This window comes from Glycine max, chromosome 6 (assembly GCF_000004515.6).
Source record: "Glycine max cultivar Williams 82 chromosome 6, Glycine_max_v4.0, whole genome shotgun sequence".
Classification (NCBI taxonomy): Eukaryota; Viridiplantae; Streptophyta; class Magnoliopsida; order Fabales; family Fabaceae; genus Glycine; species Glycine max.
The window spans coordinates 49,279,282-49,290,889 of NC_038242.2; the positions used below are offsets into that span (position 1 = coordinate 49,279,282).

Consider the following 11,608-nt stretch of genomic DNA (forward strand, 5'->3'; position numbering starts at 1 on the left):
TCAAACCAAGCCAAAGTAATAGTATTCTTTCATGTAACATATTGCATATTTACTCTTCATTTGTTTAATTTCAACCAGAAACAAAAAATGCTGATCTATGATGAAGAATTTAGTAACCACTAATGGCAATGTGGAAGCGAAAACCCATCTCAGGATTTTCAACCAGGAAGTTAAGGTCCATTATTGATAATGTTGAATCAAAATTCAACTTCTTCAACTGGCCAATTCAAGATAGAAAAGAAAAAAATAGATCCTTGGTGGGGGAGAATCATCTAATCATCGGCATCATTTCAAGTTGTATACTGCAACAAAAGGCATGAGAACACTTCCCATCCAAAGTTTACCATCCTTCTCCTCCACTTCACTCACTGCTTTAACAACTTTCCCCTCACTGTCCTCCAAAATCTGCAAAAGTTTACCTTCAGGGCTATACCTGATAACCGCTGCGTGTTGGCGACCCCCGATTTGAAGCAGGTAATGAATCTTTATTGGTATAGGAAGCTTGAGTATTATTTTCCTCATCTTTGGGTAGATACCATTGTAGTATGCATACATATACCTTCTAGAATGAAGAGCTACCCAAAAATCACCATCTTCATTGACTCTCACATTGTCAGGATATCCAGGTAGGATGGCTAAAATCTCTGAAGTTCCAGCTTTTTCTCCTTTCAGCCAGTATTTACGTAACCTACATAATAATAAATGATATGAGAAAGTGACTCTTGCATTAACTTGAATTTGCATCATTTGCAAAAACCTAGAAAGATCTTTTAGTATCAGTCTTAGTAAATAAGAACTGGGGACATGGTAAGTTTATGCAGAATTAAGCATAGAGCATGCACATATAAAGGTAAATAGAGACGACGGGGAGAAACTCTAAGGTTCCCCTAAGAAAGAGAAGTCTTTTGCAATGTATCATTAAATGTGTAGCATGTGAATTTTGCATTAAGCTATAGTAAAGTGGGAAACACATTCAGTAGTACAACAACAACAACAACAAAAGCCAATATCCCACTATATGAGGTTAGCTACATGGATCTCATGAGTCATGATATCATTTGCTTCATTTTAAAGACCATATCTTCAAATATGCTATTTACTATGAAATCCCTCTTATGTGAAGCAAAAAAAAAAGACGAGAAGAAATTTTTCTTACTCTAAAGAGAACCTAAGAATTTCTCCATGAAAGGTTAGCATATAGAAAACGCTGAAAGCTGTTATGTGATTATTAGATTCACCTGCCAACAACCCCTTCACAAAAGACAAAGAAGGAACCATCCTTGCTCAAGGAAATGCCATTTGGGAATTGAATGTTCCTCACAAGAACAGTGGTTTCCTTAGTGGCAAGGTTGTATTTCAAAACCCTGCCACTATCATCCCCAGAAAATACCAGCTGAAGGAAATTCCTGTACAAAAATTATGTCAGAATCAACAGAACAAAACAGATGAAACAATACAATATCGGCATTTTAGAATTTAAGCTTCGAATCGTCAAGGCAATGACTTTTCATAAATTTAACAGCTGAGTATCTCTACATCACATTGGGATGCTCAAAACTCAAAACAATATCCTACCTCCTTGGATAAAGAGCACTGCTTTCCGTAAAATAAACATTCCCTTCCGTATCAACATCAACATCATTCGTAAATCTCAATGGAATCCCTTCAGCCTCAGTTACAAGAGATGTTGCTAAACCACCCTCGGGTCCTACCTTCAGGAGCCCAAAATATGCATCTGCAATATACAAATCACCTGTTTTCTTGTCAAATCTGAGTCCCAAAGGCCTTCCACAGATATGCTCATTCTTCACATAACTAAATGGTGTTGCAGATGCAATAGGATTACATATCTCTGATCTGTGTTTAAAATGGAGATATAAAAGATAAAAAAAAAAATAAAAAATCATTACCATTTAGTCATACTATATTGTAAACATAAATAGCCATAATATAGATGAGGGGAACAGTTACCATTTTGTCATCAGTCCAATGATCTAAAAAAATAAATTCAGTACCCACTTGTCTTCAAAGATTTGTGCTTAAACTTTAAAAAAAAAAATGAGACTATGACTTGTAAGATTCATCGATTATGTCACAAGCAGGTAGCATCTCCCAACAGTATGATGGAATATGAAATTTGGGGAGGAAAATGAAGCAAGGAAAAAGAAAGGCTTGAAGAATATTGTTGGTATACATTGGTCTGTTAGCATCTTCAAGTAAAGAACGCACACATAGGCATTACATACACTAATCTATTAATTTAGCTATGATGGATTTGAAATAGGCTGTTTAATTATGTACTTTTCATCCTTAATAATCTGATTTTCCAAGTAGCTCTACAGGTGCCGTGGTCACCCTGAAATATTCTAACCCTTTTAATTTACTATATAAAAAAAATTGTGGCACCCCATATTACTAGCTGAGTAGCTTCTCATTAAATTTATAAATTTACTATTAGTAATTTCATTCAGATAACTAGCTCAGAAGAGACAAAATTATTTATGAACCATAATTTTATAGCGTTATTAAATTTATATATTAAGAACTTTAATTATAATACAATTTATATATTTGATTATAAAATTTAATGATATAAAGACAAGCCTTTATACTATAAAACATTGGTAGTACATACTACACAGTACTCAGTATCCTAAAAGCACAAAAAAATTGAGAGAAAGAGAGAAATGAAGTACCTGTTGGGGGAGGTATAAGCGAAGTGAAGCCAGGAGTGACCATTCCAGAAGACGATTGTTCCATCGGCGAGACCAGTATAAGGGCCACGACCAAGAGGGTCGAAGGCAATGCTTTCTGGTCCCTGCACCTGATTCGCGAACTTAATCTCTGACTTCTGCAACAAATTGTGCTTGTCTTGGTCGGTGGGAACCTCGGACCATGCGGGCATGTCGACCCTCTTGACCTCGAAGTCCGGGAAGTGGGCTATTGGGCTGTGCTGGAACGGGTCCAGCCCACAGTACACGGCCAACAACACCAGCACAACACCCAGCCCTCGCCCCATAGCAGCACACAACAACACAGGAAAGAGGAAGGAGGAAGGTTGTTGTGTTCTGTGACTAGAAAATAGAAAATGGTTGTCGTTGAAATTAACGATTATATTAATAATAATGAAGAAGGTGGGGTAGCTGTTTGGTTTGGTTTGGTTAAACATAAAAATGGAGAAGGGTGGGTAGGTGACGACGCATTTGCCTCGTGACGGGTATGGATGGATACCACCTAAAGTCTTCACAGTCTTTCCATCTATGTTACATTTCTTTTTCTTTTTTAGGTCAATTAAGGCATGAGTGAACTCTAGATTACTTACTTAATTAAGAGATACATAATATAAAATTATTTTAAACTATAAATGTATAATTATTAATTTGAAAAGCATTATACTTACACCTCTTATGTATTACACCAATTCTTAATTATTGAAAAAATATTACACAGAATTTCTCTTCCATGAGAGGTTGTTGAAAATGTTAAACAAAATGTTTAATTTCACAAAACCTTCAAAATAATTAGTGTAATTTACCCTTTGATTATCTTTGATGGACCTTGTACTATTGAATTATTATTAGGATAGGACTCTTGTATAAAGTGATTAGGAAAATATTAATATTTTAATATATGTATAATTTATTGTACATATATAATGTTCATTGTTTATTTTTAATAAAATAATTAATCTTATTTATTTTATTTTTTTAAAGTGAATTATTTAATTCAAAGAAACTTTGTCACAAGAACACATATTTTGACTAAGGGGGATTTGGGTTTGTAGCACATGACTTGTATAGTGTTGACTGACTGTCAACTAACTGACTAAGAATAGAGGGTCAATAAGATTGTATCTATTGGGCCAACAATCTGAGGTGGATTGGGCGATCGATAGAATTAGAGCAACTAAAAAGGAAATTGCTACTTCCACCCCTTTTATTATAATGCATTACCCTTTCTCACTTTTTATCCCCAATCTACCCCGCACTAAGCACACTCCCCTCCTCTCTCTCTCTCCTATTGTAATTTTCTTCCGGAAAAGGTAAGAAAAGCACCCCAATCCGTTGATGCCGTTTATTTATTTTAAAGAATTCAATTTTGGGCGGTGATTATTATTTGGGTAACCTAATTTGAAAGAGATGTTATTTAGTTCAATCTGATTTTAGAGTTTGAATTTTATTTCACCAAAAAGAAAAGAGTTTGAATTTTATCACAAGTACAAGAGTTAGAATGGAGTGTTTAGAAAAACATCTCAAATGATGGAAAATGTGTTTTTTTTTTAAAAGAGTTATGTGGGAGGTGGAGGGTTTTTTTCCCCAGAAAAGTAGTTAAATAGGGGGACAAAGAGACGACAAAGAAAAGTGTGTTTTGCAGGATAATTTAGGTAAAAAAGATAAAAGAGAAGTGTATTAGTATAAAGAAAGAGTGTATATAACAACTCCCACTAAAAATATATACATTAGTAAAAGGAAAAAAGAAGAGGGAAAAAAAAACTTAATTTCATTTGACTATATTCGACTTAGCTGCCTCTAATAGTAGGTAAGTCCTAAAAGTGAGATTATCACGACGATTGCTATAACTACAGTTTCTTTCAATTTATTTAAAATAAATATTTATCTAATTAAAAAAACTAATATTTTAACTTGTGCAGTTAAATATTCTGATAAAATATGAAATAAAATGTTTATTTTCATATAATTAAAATTCAGAATAAATAAAAAATATTTTAATATTTAAATTATATTATATTTAAAATATATAACAAATATATTTAAGTTTCTAAATATTTTAAATTTATAATAAACAGTTTAAATATAAAGTTATTTTTAATTATTGAAAATTAATTTTTTTCTATTGAAATTAGGAATAGAATAAAAAATGCAGATTAAAAGAGATATATAGCTAAAAATAAAAGACTTGGTTCAAAATAAATCATCATTAACAATGTAAGATGATATAAATTGAAAAATTAGATCCTTTGGTCTTATGATATGTGCAATATTTTTTATGTTCCTTTATTTATCCTATTGTTGATCGCTTCCAAAATTTCATGAAATATTTTACTTATGATTTCGTCAGAACACTGAAAACACGTACTCTCCAACATTCCTATTATAGACACCTATGATAATTATATATACATATTCTAATTAGGTACTTGGGATGCCACTCTGATATTGGTTATGTACTTGGGTGCCACCATGACCTTAACAAAAGTATTTGGTATTACTAAACTCACGTGTGAAAATATTAATAGTTAATAAAAAAAGTATGCTTTCAATTTAACAAATCATTTAATTTATGACCATATTGATTATATTCTTTATAAACAACATCTCAATCACTCTCCCGAATCACAATAACGAGTATCTTTCTGATCACTTTTCTTATCTCCCTCACCACCCACATTCACAAATTTCACAGGTTGATCAACATTAAATCCATAGAGGACCCAACGACATTTACACCAATTACATAGTTTTCTTTAAACAATTGATTTCATAATTTAAATGTATCAAAATTTATGTTGTTTTATAATTTTGATAGATTGTATTATTTAAATATCCTTTCTTTAATATACAATGTTAATAAAAAAAATTAAGCATTTTTTATACTGTACGGTATTACAAAATTAAAAATAAATATCAAATGTAATTTTTATATTAATCATATGCAATGCACTTTATTCAAATATAAAGTGTGTGCGTGTGTGAACACATCATGCAAGGTGAAGAAATGGTAAATTACATGTTGTTAAGGTTTAGAAATGAAAGGAAGTTGTAAGTCGTAACCACATATTCATTATACTTCGTCTTAAAAAAATTATTTGTTTGAAATTTTAGCATATCCTCAGTTATATATATATATAAAATGCAAATTGTATAAACTAACCATTACATATTTAACTATAATATAATTTATATATTTTAAAATATTTATTTGTTTATTATAAATTATAAACTTTGATTATATAAAACAAACGTGTATTCTATGCAATGCACAAAATAAAAATACTAGTTTCATCTTTAAAAGTATTATCTAAAAAAATTCCAGCACTTTACAATTATATAGGTAATGCTATTCTATCTCAATTATTTAGGGGGAAATTATTATTATTATTATTATTTGGAGTGGGGGCTAGTTGTAGGTAGTACGATTCGTATGCCTACTTTGTGCTACTTCACATTTTGTAGTTTCGACAAGTGCATGTTGTCTTTGCTTTGTTCCTTTTCCTAAATCATATTTTATAATAAGATTTATTTAATAAATCGAAACATATAGGTGATGGATACCTCTCAGTTTTACCAAACAAAGAGTCAATGACATGCTACAGAGATCAGTAAATGTCAAAAAGAGTTTTCTTACAAAAATCTTAGTTGTACACTTTGCTTTAGATTTACTTTGTTACTTGAAATCAACACACATATATAGGATAATACTCATAAAATATGGTTGAGATATATGTTCAAATTATTTTGCGGAACATAGATTTCATAATTAAAAATAAGTAAAAGTAGAAGTCATAAGTTTCATAATAACCTTCTAACATATATAAAAATAAATATTTTCATCTTATTTTCAGGAATAAAAAAAGATTACGTAACAAATATCATTATTATATATATATATATATATATATATATATATATATATATATATATATATATATATATATATATATATATATATTCATCTTTTCCCACTATTCTTGCTTGGTTCCTTCAGACAACCCTCAAGAAACAACTAAATTATTAAACACTTGTATGCTACAATTAAAATTATGCAGATATATATATATATACATTAGTCTTCTTCAAGTTTAACCTTTTTTTCCTACTATGTCTGCTTGAGCCCTTGAGTACAACCCTCAACAACTAAATGAGCACTTGTATGCTACCATTAATCAATCATGCAAAAAACTATTTCTAGACGTCTTTTATTGAGAAGCATGCAGCTGGCACGCATTATAATTCGTTAATTATTTATCTCTCTTTCACAATGAATGATGTTCAAAGACAATGTGAAAGAATATGATGTTGTACAAACGTGACCAGGGTGCTGATGGACATGCATCGTGTCTTGGCACACACACATCGCAGGCATCAACTTTTAAGTCGCTACAAGTTATAACTAAATATAGAAAAACCCCAAAAATTCTTCCAACCTATGTTTTTGTCCACTGTTAACTGTTGTCACACAGCCACCACACTAGTCATATTAAATTTCAAACATGTTTTTATTTTTCTTCTTCTTCTTCAACTCTTTTTTGGTCTGATTATTTCACATTTATTAAAAAAATAGTTAAATTGTATCATTCTTAATTAAAAAACAAATACTTTTTTTAAAATTATTTTTCATTGAAGCTTGATATCAAATATAAAAGAAATCTTTAGTCATGTTAAATGAAAAATATTTTTTAAAAAATCTCGTTTACTTATGTTTGAGACAACAAAATAAAAGACTTTTATTATTTATATTTGAGACCAAAAATAATTATTAATTGTGCATTAAAACTTTACACGCATTCTCTTTTCAAAAGAAAGAATATGTTTCTCCAATTTTGTTCTTCACTTTTATTTTCTCAAAAAGGAAAGTAATATAGTCTAAAAATTAAACAGAAAATATAATTAGTTAAGTTTATAGAGTACTACTATTTTTAATAAATTATTATTTATAACAATTTTATATAAAGAATAAATGAAGATATAAAATTATAAAATAAGGTTGATAAGATGAAAAAATAGTAAAATCATGTAATCTTTTAGTAAAAAAATAATATAATATCATGCCAGACAAGTGCACATGCTTTTTTATAAAAAAATTATTTATAAAATTGATTTTTAAGTAAAGTAATTTATGTTTGAATTCTTATATCCTGAAAGCAAGTTTGCTATAAAAGTTAGTATAAATTTTTAATTCAACACAAAACTTTTTTTTATCACTTGGTAAAAGTGAAGCTTTGAGGAAAATCAGTTTTATCGCTAGTAATAACCAAGTATCTATATTTTTATAAAATTAAATTTGACTGCAGTCAAAACCAATTTTTATTACTAACACTATAAAATCAAACACACTCTTAATGCGTATTTGATTTTAAGTTGAATTATAAAAATCATGTTAAAATATTAGTTAACACAATTTTAACTAGATTTTCATTTGTTTCATTTCATGTTGAGGAACTGAGAACATGTTTGGGTTGTAGTCTAAATTATTGTGCATGAATTCCAATATCACATTCAATGACTCAACACAAACGGAATGCAAAAGGGAGAATTATGATGCTTTGCAAAGTTTTGGTTCCAATGTTAGCGGTGGTTATTCAATCATGTACTAATTTTCAGTTTGGAATTGATTTTGAGTTAAAATAATTTTAAATAATTTTTGTGTTTGATAAAAAAAATTGGTATTATTTTAATATAAAATTCAAACATAAATCATATTATTTCAAAATCAATTTTATTTTAAAATATTTTTTTAAACACTATTCAATCCAATCACACGCTAATTAAAGGAACTTATACGGCCAACGATGCAAAGTTATTTTACATTACTAATAACCACCTTGAAAAAAAAAATACTTCACTCTCAATTAATAAACACTTTACTTAACAGATATTCATCCATGCAAATACATCCAGAAATCAAAATCTTCATCGATATTTAAGGGGCATGATTAATATGAATCCTGCCACACTAAATTTGTGACACATGCACGTGCTGCTGTTGGATTATATGCCCGTCTAGGGGTTCTTCACTTTGTTTACTTTTGGATCTGAGTATAATTAGGGTTTTAATTAATTTTATTAACTCAATAAAAAAAAACGCATACTAATTATAGTGACAAATTCCACGTGGAAAGTTTCACGGGGAAATACATGACATGAATGTGTACAAGAACATGTCTAATCACTTTACACGCAGTACACCGCCATAGATAAGCAGAAACAAAAATGGACAAAAGTTAATTTCCAGCTCTTGCTATTTCCATAGTCTTTTCAACGTCATGATTAATCCGTGTGAAAGCTTTGTTGACTTATTATGCAATTAACTATATTATAATGCATTAACATTCAGATTGAACTTCTTAATCCTGATATAAGGGAATGTTTGTTCTAGATTTTGGAAGCGTCCAAAAGTGCAGTTAATTCGTTGTCTTAATTAATTCATTTTGTACATAATTCGTTGTCTTAATTCATTTTTGTACAATAAGTGTACCTGTTCAGCTTTAATTTGTTTGAGAATAGATTTGCAGTGCTTGTTTGAAATAGTTTAAATTAAAGAAATAGTGATTTTTTTAAATCTTCCTAAAAAGTTTATAAACAGAAATTATTATTTTTTAAATATTAAGTTGAATTAATCATGCACTTATTCTACTAAGATTTACCGTAGTAACAGTTCCCTTTTACTATATAAAGCTAGCTAATATTTTATGCTTTCTTTTACTAGTTTTACATTCAAAAATATTTTATAATATTACTTCAATAAAAACTTCAGTAACTTTTAAAACATGATTTGTAAATAGAATCCAAGTTTTAATAGTGGCCATAAATTAAGTTATTTCTATAAAAAAATGTTAATTATAGCTTAAAATTTAATACTTTTCTTTCATCCAAAATATCAATCTTTCAGATTTTTTTTCAACCATCATAATTAGAATCTTTGATTTCTCAAAGAATCCCCACAAGTTTGATTATTTGAACCAACTATGAAATTAATCATCTGAATTTTAGTCACATTTAAAAATCATCATCTCTCCCATGAGTATATTATATATGCATAAGTTGAACCTAAATCCTTTTCTACAAACTTAAGATGACATTGAATCTTCAACATTTTTGTTTCTTTATCACTCAGATCAACCAACAACTATATGCATATAGTAAAATTAATTTAATTAACAACTTACGTATGTTAATTGTTTTAGCATGTTATAAGTTCAAAATATCCACCAAAATTATAATATCTATCACTATTTTCAAGAATTATTCACAATACTTAAACACAAAATCTTATTTAAAGAATTTAATTAAGTCCAGTCATGCGCTCAAACTAACATAATGTAAGTCTTCCATATCTTAATTTAGTACTTAAAAAAACATATCTTAATATAGTAATGCATGTTATTTTATTTGTTGTAACTAATAAATACATCTTAAGAAAATGATTAATTATATGATATTTTATAAAATTATTATTTAATTAAAATATCCTTATTCCATAAGCATTTAATTAATTACATTATACAATTAAAACTATACATATTTATTTCTTGAGAGTATTATTGAAAAAATAATAATACTTTCTTTATATTCTAAAATAATAAATAGTAGAGGTATAATTCAAAAGTGACAATTAAAATTAGGCAAAAAAGAGAGTTAAATATTAACTTTTGAAAAAAAAATCTTTAAAGTACAAAAAATTATTATCTGAAAAATGAACTAATTAAAGACATTTATTAGGTATCTACTTATGGTCAAAAAACGTAGAAAAAAGGTGTTCCATTCTTTGAAAAGAAAGAAAATGAAATGAAATCTTTAGTCAATTGTTTGTCATCCTAAACTACTTACTTTCACTAGCATGCACACATATTTGATGGACACAAATTCTAACCATATCTCTAATCCTTATACTATGCACTTTTTCTCTCACTCTTGCACATAATCTCAATTCTTATACACGTAGTATTTTTTTTTTCTCTCACAATTTTTTTAATGACAATTATGTTCAAGTTATAACTAAACACTAAATTAAATATGAATTTAAAAAAAAAAAGAATTTAAATCTTAATCAATTATATTATAAAAGACTTTTGTCTCCAACCTTACACATAATCTCAATTCCTATATACCTTTTCTCAACTCCTAGTTGATCATGTTATTTATTTTAAATATAATTCTGTGCGAAATACTTTAACACTAAATATAAACATCTTAAAAAAAAAACTACTTAAGCCTTAATTTGTCACCTTATAAAAAGATTAAATTAATTCTGAATCCCTATACAAAATATTATTTAACACTAAATATAAACATCTTTAAAAAAAAAAACTTAAGCCTTAATTTGTCACCTTATAAAAAGATTAAATTAATTCTGAATCCCTAGTATAGTATAGTATAGTCTCACATATCCCTAAACATTCATTCCAAATTTCTAAGCATTAATATCTCGCCCCCCTCGTCCGCTACAGAAAGCCAGTATGGTTAGAGATCGATGGGTCACTCCCACCCACTCATTCTTTCAATCATAACACATCTTCACACCCCTTTCCTTTCCCCCACTCTCCTCTCTTACACGTTTCACTCACACGCGCACACTATCCCATTCCCAACCAAGATTTCCCATAATCCATCTTTTCTTCCTAAATCAAATACCACTAAACCCCACCCTACCAGATTAGTTTCATCTTAATCTTTAGATTTTGTACACTTCCTTTTTCTCTTTCTCTCTCTTTCTTTTTCTTTTAATTTTTTTTTATTATAGTATTGACATAGACTAATCTTTAATAAAAATAAGATATTTTTTTCAACATAATTTATTTTATATTTAAAATAAACCATTTGTTTAAGAAACATAAATTATTATTTGTCTATCACTTGTGGGTTGGTAT

At 28.7% G+C, this 11,608-nt stretch overlaps 1 protein-coding gene across 1 annotated transcript; it reads right to left on the minus strand.

The window, feature by feature from the left end:
* Positions 1-3,260, minus strand: LOC100803331 (protein STRICTOSIDINE SYNTHASE-LIKE 3). Its single transcript, XM_003527464.5, has 4 exons — positions 2,697-3,260; positions 1,576-1,857; positions 1,239-1,406; positions 1-688 (listed from the first exon to the last, which is right to left on the minus strand). The coding sequence occupies exons 1-4, from the start codon at positions 3,167-3,169 to the stop codon at positions 286-288; spliced, it is 1,326 nt and encodes a 441-aa protein (XP_003527512.1). The 5' UTR covers positions 3,170-3,260; the 3' UTR covers positions 1-285.
* Positions 3,261-11,608: the final 8,348 nt, after the last annotated feature.